General features: G+C 49.2%; 7 protein-coding genes across 7 annotated transcripts, besides 15 other annotated features; all 7 read right to left on the bottom strand.

Moving 5' to 3' along the window:
• Positions 1-15,202: part of a sequence feature (heterozygous, Esmeraldo-like haplotype) that runs on past both edges of the window.
• Positions 900-980: a sequence feature (T-rich).
• Positions 966-2,747, bottom strand: Tc00.1047053510719.180 (hypothetical protein, conserved; the record flags this gene model as incomplete). The annotated part of the gene is made up of 1 exon (XM_814104.1): positions 966-2,747. One exon carries the CDS (start codon positions 2,745-2,747, stop codon positions 966-968), a length of 1,782 nt encoding a protein of 593 aa, XP_819197.1.
• Positions 3,141-3,725, bottom strand: Tc00.1047053510719.170 (hypothetical protein, conserved; the record flags this gene model as incomplete). Its single annotated transcript, XM_814103.1, has 1 exon — positions 3,141-3,725. One exon carries the CDS (start codon positions 3,723-3,725, stop codon positions 3,141-3,143), a length of 585 nt encoding a protein of 194 aa, XP_819196.1.
• Positions 4,133-4,163: a microsatellite.
• Tc00.1047053510719.160 (60S ribosomal protein L22, putative) lies at positions 4,279-4,671 on the bottom strand (the record flags this gene model as incomplete). The annotated part of the gene is made up of 1 exon (XM_814102.1): positions 4,279-4,671. One exon carries the CDS (start codon positions 4,669-4,671, stop codon positions 4,279-4,281), a length of 393 nt encoding a protein of 130 aa, XP_819195.1.
• Positions 4,840-4,874: a microsatellite.
• Positions 4,967-5,022: a sequence feature (T-rich).
• Positions 5,109-5,135: a microsatellite.
• On the bottom strand, positions 5,270-8,815 carry Tc00.1047053510719.150 (hypothetical protein, conserved; the record flags this gene model as incomplete). The annotated part of the gene is made up of 1 exon (XM_814101.1): positions 5,270-8,815. The coding sequence occupies one exon, from the start codon at positions 8,813-8,815 to the stop codon at positions 5,270-5,272; it is 3,546 nt and encodes a 1,181-aa protein (XP_819194.1).
• Positions 8,958-8,986: a microsatellite.
• Positions 9,231-9,266: a microsatellite.
• Tc00.1047053510719.140 (hypothetical protein, conserved) lies at positions 9,420-10,226 on the bottom strand (the record flags this gene model as incomplete). Its single annotated transcript, XM_814100.1, has 1 exon — positions 9,420-10,226. One exon carries the CDS (start codon positions 10,224-10,226, stop codon positions 9,420-9,422), a length of 807 nt encoding a protein of 268 aa, XP_819193.1.
• Positions 10,400-10,460: a sequence feature (T-rich).
• On the bottom strand, positions 10,522-11,508 carry Tc00.1047053510719.130 (hypothetical protein, conserved; the record flags this gene model as incomplete). The annotated part of the gene is made up of 1 exon (XM_814099.1): positions 10,522-11,508. The coding sequence occupies one exon, from the start codon at positions 11,506-11,508 to the stop codon at positions 10,522-10,524; it is 987 nt and encodes a 328-aa protein (XP_819192.1).
• Positions 11,881-11,911: a microsatellite.
• Positions 11,913-11,975: a sequence feature (CT-rich).
• Positions 12,071-12,091: a microsatellite.
• Positions 12,141-12,182: a sequence feature (T-rich).
• On the bottom strand, positions 12,394-14,748 carry Tc00.1047053510719.120 (hypothetical protein, conserved; the record flags this gene model as incomplete). The annotated part of the gene is made up of 1 exon (XM_814098.1): positions 12,394-14,748. The coding sequence occupies one exon, from the start codon at positions 14,746-14,748 to the stop codon at positions 12,394-12,396; it is 2,355 nt and encodes a 784-aa protein (XP_819191.1).
• Positions 13,977-14,002: a microsatellite.
• Positions 15,027-15,104: a sequence feature (T-rich).

The following is a 15,202-nucleotide window of genomic DNA, read 5'->3' as shown; positions in this document are numbered from 1 at the left end:
GAAACAGAGCAAAGAAAAAATGAAAACATCCGTGTAAGCAGCCCCTGAGATTAACAAATTAACAGAGTGCGAGGACGCCTTAGCTCTGATGTTATTTCCTTCCAGCCCCGCCCCGAAGCCAACTTGACGCATATCGCTGAGTCACTTCTTTCGATGCATCCTGCAGAAATGAAGTGGGGGAGGATGCAGACAAAATTACAATAGGGGTGCATGAACTCCGGCTTCCGCGCACAACAACCGTGTGGCAAAACCGCAACCCTGCCACAACTCCAAGACTGGAAAGCAGAATCATAACACGACTATAACGCGAGGAGTAAATTTCACGCCCCACTGATATTTTACTTGTCGTACAACCACATAGCAAACTCGGCCATACTGAAAAAAAGTTTAAATTTCACTTGTGAAGGAGACAACGTCACTCCGCAACACATCGCATGCTTCGAGACCTGAGTGACTGGAGAGAAGACGTACTGCGCTGCCTTCACCACCATCTCCAACAAATAAGTTACGCAATAAGCCTACACTCACAGTCTCCTTCCATGAACAAATGAAGACGCGTCCACGCCGCACTCCCCATCCTCACGGACGGAGCCCTTCATGGTAGAGCATAACTCACCCAAATTCCGGTGTACAGGCATCCCTGCCGCCGCCGCCCGCCACTTCGCAAGGAACTGCGGTGCATCGACGTCACATTGTGGCATTTGACCAAACACGCCAACCCAATCTTCAAACGTGATAAATGACACGGGCAGTACATACATAATATACATATAGTGAGAAAAAAAAAAGAAACAATGGAGAGAAACAAAAGAAAAGTCACTGAAGGTAAATAAAAATAGGTACATATAAGTAAATACAAGAAGGCATCACTGAGGCAAAAACAAACCGTTGCAGCGACAAAAAAAAAAAAAAAAAAGCATACCAAAAATAGACACAAACAACAAAATCAACAACAAAAAGAAAACCTACAGCAGAAACGACATGCACGGAAACAACTCGGATGTGGCTTCAAAGCAACTCTTCAATGGAGCAGGATTGTAAAACACTACCCCACCGACGTGATGATACCTTCGCGAAACGCAAAGCCAAGATGCGTCGGACAGCGGCATCCACAACTCCTTCGCTGCAGACGGCAACTGCATGCATGAGGAGAGAACATCGCCCTCCTCGAAAATCCCGCAAGAGCAAACGTGATGATTATTAGCAGAATCCACATCACAAATTCCTTTCACGCCCCCCGTCTTTCTGGATAGTTCTCTCGTGAGCGCACGTAACATGCCTGAGAGCAATGTGCGCACACCACGGGGGTACTCATGCATTTGTGATCCGATGATCAAGCCATTGTGCCATACGGTCCACTGAAATGTCAAATTCATCTCACGCAATTTCGGTAGATGTGACACCGTAGAAAAAAATTCAGCAGCGGTACGATGTGAGGGATTGAGAGGCGTCAGCGCCAATTGCTGCATCTCACTTTGGTCAACAAGGCCCCCACGGGTCAGGGTACACGTACCACTCGTCAAGTATTCTGCAATATCAACTGCAAGCGCCTTGCAAACCTCCAAAATGGTCTGATGCATAGATCTGTAAACATCGGCATTGATCAAAAAAACAACAGTAATGCCTGACGCATGAGAGATGCAGCAACGCGAGTGACCACTTTCCGTAAAGATGTCAAAATCCGTCAGACCAGGCTCCATTAATAAAAGGCATAAAAGCCTCGACACAACGACCGGTGCGGCGTTAAAGACAACCACCTTCAATGTCTCACTTACAAACACAATGTACTGGCAACAAGTCCACAATAGACTTTCTTCGGCATTTTTTGTCAGTGTAGCAGCACTGACGGTGGTGGAAGCTATGCCCTTGTACTCTTCTCCCCAGCCAACCGTGCGAGATGATTGATTATAAAAGCGGTCAATGACATGATTCTTGTTTTTACTATTGTTGTTGCTGCACCTACTGCCTTGAAGACTATTCCGAACTCTTCCTGCCGAAAGAAATGATAAGTAGCGATAAGCCAGACCATGACACGTAGACTGTACCGCACGCGGTGTCGAACGCATAAAAACGGAAAAAGCAAGAAGACTCTCTGTGAATGCCAGTACTGCCCAGCGCCTCTTCCATCGCTCTGTGCTCACCCTTTCACTTCCCACGGCTGTTCCTGTTGTTCCAAATGCGGAGAGGGATGAAGGCGTCATGCTCCTCGCCGTACGGATGCTTTCATGAATGTCAACAACTAAAATGCGCGTTTCCAGAAATACGGTAAAATTCCCGTAAAAGTTTTCCAGTGCTTTGCGCGCTTCAAGGACCTCCGCTGATCCAACATCGGGGGATACAAGCGCTGAAATTGTTTTCCAGCCATGTCGAAAGACAAAGACCTCAAATCCACGCCGAATCACAGGCAGCACAGCAAAGCTCTCATATACTGCCGTTGTTTCAACAGCAATCCATAAATTAGGAAACGGATTGCACAGCGTCGTGGTACCATGGCTTGTTTGAATCCTGTCGGGAGGCCGCGTTGCCCCAAATCGCTCCACCAGACACGCCGCGCCAATACAAAAGCCAACCTGGTTCATCTGTGCATTCGCGGCAACATGTGGGGGGTAATAAAAGAGAATGTTGTCCATCGCACGCTCCTCCTTCCCCTCCGAAAGAGTGGGGCAGTAAACGCAGAGGCTCCTGAGGCATGCGCCACGAATTCCTTTTTCCATATTTGACTTTGGGCCCCAAAACGGAACATACATAAGCTTTTCTATCGCTTTGGGTTTCTTTCCTTTTCCCTTCTGTCTCTGGGACAGGAAAAGGAAATTCCTTCTTCTCTTCCTACAGGACTCACCTGCCCACGGAGAAGCACAAACACACACAAAAAAAGATTTCCCCCTCCTCCTCAGGCTTCAAAACAACAAGAAGAAAAAAAAAAGAAGGCAAAAAAATTTTTCCACTTCTTAAGAAGAAGTGCCCTTGTAACCCAACCACGCTGGCAAAAAGGTCACCCGCACAGGTATGCGTACAATATTTACACCTACACGGTTTTATTGTTTTTTTTTTTTTTTGGTTTGTTTGTTTCTCTCTAAAAAAAACTTCACCGCACTTCCTTCGCACTCTCTCCCTCTCCCTCTGTGTGATTGCCATAAAACTCACTTTTTTCCTCCTCCTGCCGCAACATCAAACTCCTTCCAGGCCTCCATCAGCCTGTCGGCATCGCCGTGCACAGCCTCCCGCAACTTGGACGGAGCACACTGCAGCACGCGCTCCACGCCACGTCGTAACTCCACTCTGGCGGCCGGATGAGACTCCTGTGGATTGTTGGATCGCGGCATGTAAGCTTCCTCCGGCACCTTTGTAAACACCGGCGGTGGGGGCGGTGGAATGCGCGAGGCACAAAGCTCGACAACCGCGCGAAACGCCAATGGCTCATACTGCGCAAGCATCTGTTGGGAGCGGGGAAGCAGCAATATGTTTTGCCGTCCAAACTCGTTGCGCAGCTGCGCCCACCCGGTGCCATGCTCGCGGGCAGCGCTGTCTACATTTTTTCGCACAATCGCCCGGTTCCAATGGGACTGCTGCTCCACCCGGTACCGAGTTTGCGTACGCATGAGAAAAAACAAACGCTTTAGTCCAACCTTCCGCTCGAGACGCGCCCGGCCACGAAGCATGCTGCGGATGCGGTCCAGCTCGAGCGAGGCTCTGTAGCTGCACGCGAGAGAGGTGCGGCGAAGCATGTTGGGACAAATAAAACGCCACTACTAAAGCTCAAAACTCCGCGTTTAAAACGGTGTCCACACGACTCCTTTTGACTCCCTGTCTGTCCACGTGGATGGGCCCAGAGAGTTACTGTTGCAGCTGCCTGACAGCCGGCACGCCTCCCTCCTTCTTTTGCGATGTCCTGTTCTTTATTTTCCTTTTTCGCCCCCTCCTCCCAGCCGCCACAAGAGCAACAACTAAAAAATCCCCACAAGAAGAAAAAAAAAAAAGAAAAAGTTAACAACACATGTCCCCGAGAACCCAAGCAAACAAATAAATAATAACAAATGTGAGTATTGACGGAAATGAAGGAATATTTACTAACTTATGTCGCCGCTGTGTGTGTGTTTTTTTTTGTTGTTATTTTTTGTTTTTTCCGCCATGGAAATAAATAAATAAATAAATAAATAAATAAAAAGGCCGAGCAGAGACGAACAACCAAAGGAAAAAAGAAAGAAAGAAGACATCCGCAGAAAGGTGTACGGGGACAAAGCGCTACTCTCCCCCATCCACACCACCGTGTCACACGTCCTACGCCTCCTCCTGATCCTGGATGTTGAAGTACTTCAGCTGGTAGGTGTCCTTCCCTCTGGCGAGGATGCGGATCCAGTCACGGAGATCCTTCTTCTTGAGAAACTTCTTCGTGAGGTACTTGAAGTACTTCTTGCGGTAGGCCATCGTCGTCGCAATCGTGAGGACATTGTTGCGCAGGCCAACGCGTACCTTCTCCGTCAGCTTCCCCTTGCGGCCATTCAACTTCACATTCTCCTGAAAGTACTGCTCAAAGTTGCCGAGAATCTCCTCGCTGAAAATGCCGTCATTGGCGGGAATGGTGCAGTCAATCTTGAACACCTTCTTTCCCTTCGCCAGCTGCTTCTGGCGGACAAAACCGCGGGAACCGACCTTTGCACGAACCGCCACCATATTTACGTGTCTTGTAGAGATGTTCTGTGTGCGTGTGCGTGTGCGTGAATGATTTGACCTGCCTTCGCCTCACTCTTTGCTCCACCTAACAGACCCCACACACAAAAAAAAAAAAAAAAGAGTAGGCGCATGACAAGGGAATGAATGAGGAAACAAGGATGATAGGGAAAATAAATAAATAAATATATATATATATATATAAACAGTAACTAAAAGTAAAAAAAAAAAAAAAAAGGATATGCACATATCTATTGAACGCCATGCGTGTGGCATATTCACCAATTAATGTAATTGTAATGATAATAAAAATAGGAGGCAAAATACAAAATAATGAAAAGAATAAAATAAAAAAGGAAGGTTGCCTTTGATGCAGTTCTTTCTTTTCCCGTCTTTTTTTTTTTTTGTTGTTGTTGTTGTATTTGGGCTTCCGATCTCCATTTTTTTTTTTTTTTTTTTTTTTTTTTGCAACAGCTTACCCTTGTTTCCACACAATAAAAATAACAATAACAATAAAAGCCATGTTTCACCTCATCGTTATGCAGCCCAATGGTCAGCCCTTCTCTCATTCTCTCAAAGTTCACCTAACAGCCATTTATGGTTAGACGCCCTCCTCCTCATCATTTGGCACAACAGGGTCCTTCTCGTTCACTTGTGTGTCACCCTCCTCCTCTCCATCCTCTGCTGCTGTTTCTGCCTCATCTGACGCATTCCTACCATCAACACCGGAAACCACATGGCGCCAGATACGTTCAAACTCCGCGGCATCAGAGCCTTGCTGCGTTGAAGAGCCCTTGTGAACGTTGGTAAGGCCCGTTGGGTTCGGGTGGTGACCGGGCTGAATAAACCAGCGGTAGTACTCGTCGTCGTAGATCTTCTCCTCGGGTGTTGCAATCTCTGTCTTGTATCCCAGCTTCCCATCGCTTGCGCTGCGACGCAGATTACGAGCCCATGGTTCAACCCCCGATAAGGCCTCCTCAAGCGGTTTAAAGAGACGCTCTAGTAGAAGAGCGGCGTCTTTTTCCTCGCTTGTCACACCCTCCGATGCCTCACGAGAAGGCCAATAATTATGTCCTCCGCGACCCTCTTCGTCGTACACGGCACGTTCCGCTGCACGGTACTGCGCCTCATAATTTGCCAGCGACCCTTCAGTAAAGCCGTCACGTCGCCAAGATGAAGCTGCATCCTCCCATGGGTGCCGCGCCATTTCGTAGAAACTGACATTTTGGGGCACATGAGCATTGGATTGCAGCGGCGGCACCAAAGGGGTTCCCTTGGCGTCCAACTCGCCAAGTCCAGGCACCACCTCCAAGCCACCTGCATCCTCCACCATATCACTAATACGGTTTGCCTTGGCACACTGTGTAGGAACATGCAGCGGGGCAATACCCTCGTCCTGGTACGCCAAAGAGGTGTGTAGTCGCATCACATCCACATCTAAGACTTCTTGCAAAGTGCGTGGGCTCCAACGAGGCCGTAGGAGGAATCGGTGACCATCAATCTCAACATTACGCTCAAATACGTCTTCAAAGTCAGGCAATGGTCGAGTTGGTTGGTGTGTCTTATGTAAATTGCGTTGACGCTCCTCTCGAATCTCCTCCCACGCCTCCGCAGATTTGTCAGTGTGCACACCCACACGGTAAAAGTCTGGTCGCCGAAGAAGTCGTGAAATATATTTAAACTCTGTTGCTAGTGACTCCGCCAAGGGCATAACACGCTCAGCCGATCCATCCCCACGTACCTCAAGTAACATCTCGTACGCTGCCCGTAGTGCAAAGGGTGACTGAAGTAACAGCTGATGCTTTACAGCATACGCCCATTCAGAGAAATAGAGAGAGTTACGTTTCACGATAAAGTAGATGGGTGGGTATTTTAACTGCGCCTTTGGATCCTCAATGCCGGGATCCGCATGAAGCAACTGCATGAGTTCTACATCATTGTGGATGGGACATGTGTCCAGGGTAGGTAAATACCAGCCTAGCTCAATGTCGCGATCATCCGGCATACCAAAGGAGGTTAGCACATGTCTCTTCAATGCATCAAGGCATGCGGTTTGTTGTAATTCCTCCCCTTCTTTATTCCCACCCCTTTGATCCTTCTGTTTTTCTTGTAGAGAAAAAACAAAATCAAAGGAAACCAATTTTCCCTCGCAACCCTCCAGACGAGCGTAAACATGACGTGGATGAGGTGCAGCACGTAAACTACGATAGGCGTGATATTCCTCTTGCCGTTGGCGATTCCAGGCGGCCAGTTTCTCTGTATCTCTATGAACCACAACATTAAATGTACCACGACGCTCCAGTACATATGCGTTAAATATTTCTGATGCGTGTTGAAGCGCCACCTCATCTTCTGGGGGTGTAATGTCCCACGGGGAGTGGGTATACCGTAGGCGATGCTTCTCCAACTTGGATATCCCAGCCTCGACACTCGTAAGGGTATATGGCGTACACCGCGTTTGATCGCACGTGTTTTGCTTTGCCGTGATAGGTAGACGCTCAATTTCGCTCAGGGTGTTAATGATGTGGTTAACAGAAGGTTGATCCGCAAAGGAATCCTCAATCCAGCGTGCCCGCACAGGAGTAATGGCAACACGCTCCATCGCCGATGAGTGCGCCTCTTTCATCTTGAAACATGTCTCAAGAAGATGCCCCAGCTGCCAGGCAACCGCATCATTGTGCATATGTTCTGTGGTGTCAAACCAATCCTTAATGTGGTAGCTCATGTCTGGCAGGGTCGTAAAGAGATCGGTCCAGCCAAGACGAAGTGCATCGCCTGCAAAAAGGGAAGTCCCAGTCAACATAATAAACTCTGCAAGGCCTGGATACTTCAATGAAGTTTCGGGACGTGCAAGCAAACGTGTAAGACCACCATATGGAGTAATGCCCAGATTTGGACCGTCAAAGATAAACTCCGATGCATCCTTGAGAGCACAGTACTTGGAGTAAAGCGATACCCCGCAGCCCGTACCCCGACATTTACCATTTGTCAGTGCCATCAATGGACGCGGGGCAGTATAGACCCGCCATATAAGTGAGGCATGTTGACGAATTGCATCATCCACACGATCCTCATACCGCAATGCATCCCGAAGCAGCTGCCCCACCTCGCGCTCCTGCGCTTTGGTAGGAACAGAAGTTGCCGTGACCATCACAGAAGTGGAAGAGACGCTTGCAACACCGTTAAGAATGGCCCTCGCCTTTTCCCGCAACATCTCTGCCATATGGAGGTCAAAACCAAGCATCTCAAAGTTGAGACCACCACAGAAGTAGTTTGTCAGCCCGGATTGGGCCGCCTCCAGAACAGTGAGCTTCGAGTGCACAGCGTTTGTCGCTATGTCAATTTCAACGCTCAACTCACTAGCCGTCTTTCCACTCAGGGCCTGATGCGTTTTTGGTTCATTAATCATGATGGTCTTGGAGAAACGGCCGTCATTGCCCGTAATGGTGCGGTCGGCGTTGAGTGGTCTCGACATGGCCTGCATCATTTTGCGATCAAACTCACCAAAGAAGGGAGTGTTCAGGCCGGGCACTCTACCGTTACTGTGACCGCGGTTATCGTAGCTAAAATAGGCCGCCCCCTGAGTGTCTGACTGTTCCATGAGCGGTCCAAGCAGACTTTGTGACGGCAGCACACGCAAATCAATCCTGCCTTCACCAGGGCGCCGCTTGGAGAACATTTTATTCCAATGCTCAGGATGAGAGAAGACGCGGCGATTTGGATCAAACGATGCATCCAGGTCTGGATGAGGGCCTAAAGTGGGATCCTGCTCCGCACACCATGCGTAGGAGTCGCCCTCGTTGTCAAGCGTCCGTGTGGGGTGCAGCTGGTCATCAAAGTCAAAGGCAACACGTTGATGACGATGCGGCAGGCGTGCCTGGCCCTGCTCCTTTCCCCAGTGCATGTAATCGATGTAGTCCTTTTTGACACGGAATCGTTGGTGGGTGTTGTAGTGTGTAAGAAATTGTATGCCGGACTGCCGATTCGGGTGATTGGCGTAGCGTTGGTAAAAGCGGAATTCAATCGGGGTCGCCAACGGGCGGTACTCACGCACGTCTAATGTCTTAATGCCATGCTGCGATGTTTCATAAATCAGCGGCCATGAGGCGTAACGATGACTCTCAGGCAACAACCTCCTCCGCAGCATTTCCAGACGCCAATGAATACAATGAATCAATCCTTTTTGAGTAAAAGTAAAAAATCCTACAGCGGCAATGGATTACAACAACACCCACAACCTTGGCTTCCAGTCCTGGTAAAACGACGACGACGGCCCGCTGCCGTAGCCGTTATTATTATTATTATTAATTACTATTATGTCCACTCCTAGTAGTCCCTACTATTAATACTACTCCTATGCCTACTAAACAGTCATGTGCGTGAAGACATGGGGTTCGGAAGAAAAAAAAAAAAATTTTGCATTCATCCTCGGCGAGTGGGTAAGCAATAAGTCATGCATACGCATGCATCTGCGATGGTGTGCACACCACCCTAGAAGCGTTGCTTCACACACTCACTCACAAACACACACGCAGACAGATGGAAAAGAGGGAAATAGAGACTGTATGTATGTGTGTTTGTTTGTGTGTGTGTATGCGGAAGGAACTCAACAACACGATGTATGCACCATAATTTCAGTGACCCAAACCACAGATGTCACGAACAACTCGGTTCAGCCACACCACATCATGTGGGATGCATGTGCTTCTTCTCTCTCTTCCTCTCCCTCCCCTCACTTTCCTTCTAGCAGCCTAAAACGCCAACAACTTTTGTTGATTCTTAAAGACATTCATGTACATGTCCCATTCTCTGTTCATAAAGATGCAGAGCTCAATACTCTTGTCCTGCCGTAACAGGTACTCCCGATCAAAGATGTGCAATTGCTCAAATGCCATGCTCAAGGCGGATTGAGTGATGGGCGGCAATTGGCTATACAGTGGCCCTGAGTGTACCCCATGAGAAATTGGCGCCACACGCAACACGTCGCCCTCACTCATCACAAACTCGTGCAGTGCGTTACGGTACGCGCGGGAAAGCTCCAGTGCGGCCTCCCGCTCCGACCACGTGCCTTCACGAAAGTCCGGCCCAATCACATGAATCGCATTCTTCTTACCATACCGGAACCATTTGGCGTCACACACACGCCAAACCGCCTTTACAACCTCGTCCGGGAATGGGCCACGTAAATTCAGCCAGTTGTAAATGGCTCCCGAGGCCCCTGTGGCACCATCGGCGGTCGTAAAAATGTGACGTAGATCTGCGGAGTCCACAACAACGACATTCTCGTCAGGCTCGCTGCCGGCGCGAACCATGCTACCCTGCAGCGTCATCTGATTTCCAAGGACACCGTATGGAGCCACCACAATCTTGCGCAGGAACTGTTCTTCCGGTGAGATGTAATACCGCGCCAGGTACTGCTGCCGAAACACGTACGCCATTGCGCCCACACCAAGCGCCACTCGGATCCACGGGAAAGGCCGGATGGTATGCACCCCAAAAAGAACCCGCGGGGCGCGCTTACGGCCGTCGCGAGTGACACCTTCTTTGTACGATACCATCGCAATCGACACTTAAAGGAATACAACAGGGGAGAAAAAAAAAAAAATCACTGCATTCCATAATTGCAAAATTAAAGTGAGGAAAAGACATTCCAACTAAGCAGTGAGAGGTGCCTACTGCACGCGTACACAGAAACGCGGATTCTTTCAGAAATCCAAAAAGGATTCGACGGAAAATAATAATAATAATGATGGAAAAAAAAAAAAAAAAAAACTCATATAAAAATAAAAATATATCCGCAAAGCACTACGCACTGACACTCCACTTTCAACAGATGCATACATATATTTAGCACTATGAAAATGGCGGAAACCCACCACCAAAGCCACCACGACCGCCCGCAGCTCCAGGACCAAAGCCCATACGGAAGGCTGGATTTCCAGGCGGAGCGAAGTTGTCTGGGTCGGGTTCACCGGGAAACACACGCCCAGGGCCAGGGCCCCACATACCGCCCCCACGCGGCACATCACCAGGAAACATCGGGTCATAGCGGCAAGGAATGGCCCCAGTGCCGTGGAAGGCCTTGGGGTCAAGCTTCATCCCACCACCCGAGACACCCTCCGGAGAGAGGCTGCCGCCAGGCACCAAGTCGCCTTCACCGTAACGAAAGCCGGGCGGTCTCGGCCCCATTTCTGCAAAAAGCGGTTTGGTAACACCCCGAGGCTCCGCGAGAAAAGGTGCGTCAGGAATATACTCCTGACGACTCTCATATCCCTGCCGCTGTGTTTGTGTTGTAAAACCCATCGTTTCATTTCCGCCCCCACCACCACCGTTATTGTTGTTGTTCTTGTTGCTGCTGCAGGAGCGCTGTTGCTGCTCTTTAATGCTGTCGTATAGCGCTGGCCGAAGTTGTGTGACGGCCGTCTCCGCCTTTTCCACTGTCCACTCGATTGATCCACGTAAATAAGACACAAGCGGCTCTTCTTCTGTGCAAATTGAAATGCTCACGGGCTGTCGCAACTCGGAAGTGCTGCTTTCGTTCTGAAGGATCAGCACCAAATGCGTATCGTCCATAGGAACCCACTTTACCTTCACATTATTGTCACCCGTGTCGCCCACGCGATAGTGCATCTCTACCATGGACGGTGTTCTTTCGCTTTCTTTACGCAGTGTCTGCCATCCCTCTGTCGCGCTGAGATTCTCCGCCGTCGTTCCATTGGCGTGGCAACATGTCCATCGCTTCCTGTCGCCAGCGTCGCCGCCATGCATCGCAGACATCATAAGAAAAATTGCCCGCACAATCGGCGTCGGTGCCGCCGTCAAGGCGTTTGCAAGCTCCATGGGCTTTCCGTGTGGATGCAATAAAAGACAAATACCTCAAATGGGATATGTCAATATATATGTGTATGCATCAATGTGCCCCTTTTGGCACAAACACACAAACGCTGCAGTCCTCTTTCTTTGCTACCTCTGTTTTTTTTTTTTTATTACTATTATTCTTTGTTTGTTTGTTTTGTCCTTCAGTCGGTTACTCTCCTCCTTTGGTATCAAAGACAAAAGTATCAAATAGAGAGAAAGCCGTTGGTGAGGCCAATACAAAATACGCACTTCACATGTCTGTTTACATCACACAAATACATGCACTTCGTTTATTCCCGATGGCAGAGTCAAACAGATTGCAGAGACGTCAACCTCCCGCAGGCAAAGGAGGATACAAACACGTACACACACACACACACACACAGAGAGAGAAAGAAAGAAAGAAAGAGAGAAAGCATCACAAAAAAAAAAAAAAAAAAAAGAAAAAACAAGAAGAGTCAAACAGCACTTAATCCAAACAACACAATGAATTAACAACAAAAAAAGAAAGTAGCAAATTTGAAAAAAATAGAGACTCATTCCGTTTTTTTTTTTTTTTTTTTTTGTGACTGTGCGTGCGTTGAGGGAGTTTTCTTGTTTCTTTCTCTCGCTCGAAAAAAAAGAAAAAAGAAAAACGAAAAGTTAAAAAAAAAAAATTTGAATTTTATCTTCTCCTCCATTTTACATAAATGTATAAACATATGCAGGGTGTCCCCTCTTTGCCGTTGGTCGCTCAGTCACACGCATACATGCACACAAACACGCTCCTATTCACGTTTATGTGTTGTGAATTTCATTTCATTTTACATCACAAAAGCTGTGGCCCTTTCCTTTTTGCTTTATTTCCCTCTTTTCCCTTTTTAAAGGTCATGACTGCATGGTTTTCGTCTGGCGAGTTATTTCTTCCTTCAATGCGTGTCGCTCTGTCAGCATTGCCTCACGGGCCTTGCGCGTCTCCTGCATCAGCAACTCACGCTCCCTCTCAAGCGCTAACGCTGCCTCGCGCTTGGAGAGAAGCTGCAGCACCGTCTGGAGCTTCCCAAACTCCGTCATGCGTTTAGAGCGCGCCACAGCGAATGACTTTGCCTCCATTTCCTCGTGCTCCCGCTCACTCCGCGTCAAAATATCCGCCTCGCGCTGGCGCTGCAATTCACCAAACAACTTCTCGTGCTCCAACTGTTTCAAAGCAGCCTCCTCCTTAAAGACGTTGATTTTGTTGGCGGCAATAATGAGCGCTTCACTCATGCGTATCCGCTTCCGTTCCTCCTGCAGCGCACGTTGGGCGCGTGCCTCCTTACAGCTTTGGTAGAAGCGCGAGAGACGTTCCTCCACCTTCCGCTGCTGCTCCTCTGCCGCCTTTCGCACCTTCTCTTCACGCATCTCAGCCCGTTGGCGGGCCAATTCCCGCAGCTCCTCAGACTTCGCCGCCCGTTCCAACAGCTTCACATGCAACTCCTCCTGCCGCCGCCTCTGCCCCTCCTGCAGAAGCTGCAGTTTCTCCTCCTTCGCCTTATGTTTTTGCCGAATCATCAACTTCTGCTGCTCCTGCAGTTCCGCCACACGCTCAAAGCGCTGCTCTCGCTCCTCCGCTAGCCGCTGCCGCTCCTCCTGGCGCTGCTCTATCTGCCGCTTCTGCGCCTCCAAACGCCGGGCGTTTTTCTCAGCCGCTCGCGCCTGACGTTCCTGAATTCTCTTTTGGTAAAAGGCCTCAAGTTCACCGAGTTTCCGCCGCTGAAGAGCCATACGCTCCGCCGCCCGCTCATGTGCAAGTCGCTCCTCTTCCTTCTTCGCCTCCATTTTTGCTCGCATCTCCTCCTCGACCTGCCGCTGTCGCTCCTCTGCTATGAGTTGACGCTCATGCACATCCCTCGCAAAGACCAACTGCTTCTCTAGCCGCTTCCGCTCTTTCAACAGCGCGCGCCGCCGCCGCTCGTGATCCTTTTTAAGGGATGCCGGTAACTCCACCGAAGTCCCTTCCTTAGTGTCTTCTTTAAACGCCTTCACAACGTCGGCTAGTTTGACGCTACGGCATAACTCCATATACTTCTCGTGCATGTTTTCAAGTAACTCCTCGCAGTATCGCCGGCGACGCTTCGCCCGCATAGATTTCACCATCTGACGCATTTCCGGATCTTTCGGAAGCAACGCATCCTCCTGAATGGAAGTGGGCGGTATCAAGTCATTTACCTCAATACCGTTCTGTAGCAGTACAATAGCAGAGCGTGGGGAATTGATTGAAGGAACGCTGGCACCGATTTCAAAGGGACGCCATGTGTGTAACGTCACAAAAAGGCTAGGGTAACGCGTCCCATGCATCCACCGCAGATCAATATTGCGCAAGTTCAAATGAAATGACTCGCTGTACTCTGGCGGGGTGCAAAGCAATACACGAAGTAATTTCCCACAGAGCTCCGCATTTAACACGCCATCATTCTTTTGAGGGAACAACGCTCCTCCTCCTCCTCCTCCTCCTCCTGTGGGACTGGTATCAGAACCGTCTTTCACTGATAAATTAGGGTACAATGGTTTTTGCGGCACCAACGACTTCACCATTTCCCCTTTTTCTGGCTGCGAACCATGGGATACTTCCCGCGCCAATTGCATTGATACTTGTTGTTTCGATGGCGATCTTGTTGCCGCTGTGGCTCTTCCCGGTGATGTTTCCCGCGACTTTGGCTCCGATGGAGACAATGACGGTGTTGTCGTGAATGCCACCCATGAGGCATGCGAGGATCGCCCCCGATGCAGACGGAGCGGCAAGACATTTTCTGGCGGCGAAGCAGATGCCGATGGGGACGTCGAGGGTGGCACAGTAGTTGTACGCGCTCTATCACATGCTGCGGCTGGTGCAAGCTGCGAATCCGCCGCCCCACGCTTTAATAACTGTTTGGAAGCTGGGAAAGCAGGCGACAATTGACTGTTGGCCTTTTTGTTTCGCCTACGTGCCTCGTATTCGCGCTCGGCTATGGTCGGCTCGCTGCTTGATGGCAGGCGCCTGTCGAAGTCCGTAAGGACAAGTTTCAGTCCAATCGTCTGCGTTGTCTCTGGGGTCCCAATGTGGTGCTTTAGCAGCTCCGGCTCGTACTTCTCATAGTCGCACAGCAGCCTCATGCGGGCCCGCTCGTCTAAGACTTTGGGGATGTTCGGGATACTAACCGTGGGCCCCCGATCCTTGTTGGAGCCGACCTTGTGGTAAAAGGACACCTTCTTCTCAGACTGCATCGTAACGCCTCCCCTCTTTGTTGCAAGCCGTCACTCTCAACTTCCCCGACTAAGAGATACTGCCTCTTCGTTTTGTTCTGTATTTTGTTGTTGTTGTTTCTCTCCCCTTCTTTCTTTTTGTGTGTCACTAGTAATGTATACGCACCTTGATTGGGTTTCTAATGAGTGCGTGTACAGTCGCTCGTTGCCGGTGTATCCAGACACCCCTTTTGCTTCTTTAACTCTTTCTTCCGTTTGTCCTCGGGATTAACGTCGCGGCCACATTATGGCATGCACGCAAAAGAAAAAAATTAAAAAAAAAAGGAAAAAAAAAAAGGTAAGAAAGAAAAAGAGAGTAAGAAGAAAAAAGAGAAGAACGTGCGCATAAAGACGGGTAGACATTTCAAATGCGGCAAACACCGGCACGTTTTTTTGCTGTTGTTCGAATGCATAAAAAAAAAAAAGAAAAAATTCT

This window comes from Trypanosoma cruzi, genomic scaffold, assembly GCF_000209065.1.
Source record: "Trypanosoma cruzi strain CL Brener 1047053516817 genomic scaffold, whole genome shotgun sequence".
Taxonomy (NCBI): domain Eukaryota; phylum Euglenozoa; class Kinetoplastea; order Trypanosomatida; family Trypanosomatidae; genus Trypanosoma; species Trypanosoma cruzi.
Note: the sequence above shows the minus strand (reverse complement) of the source record. Positions and strands in the feature narration are given on the sequence as shown.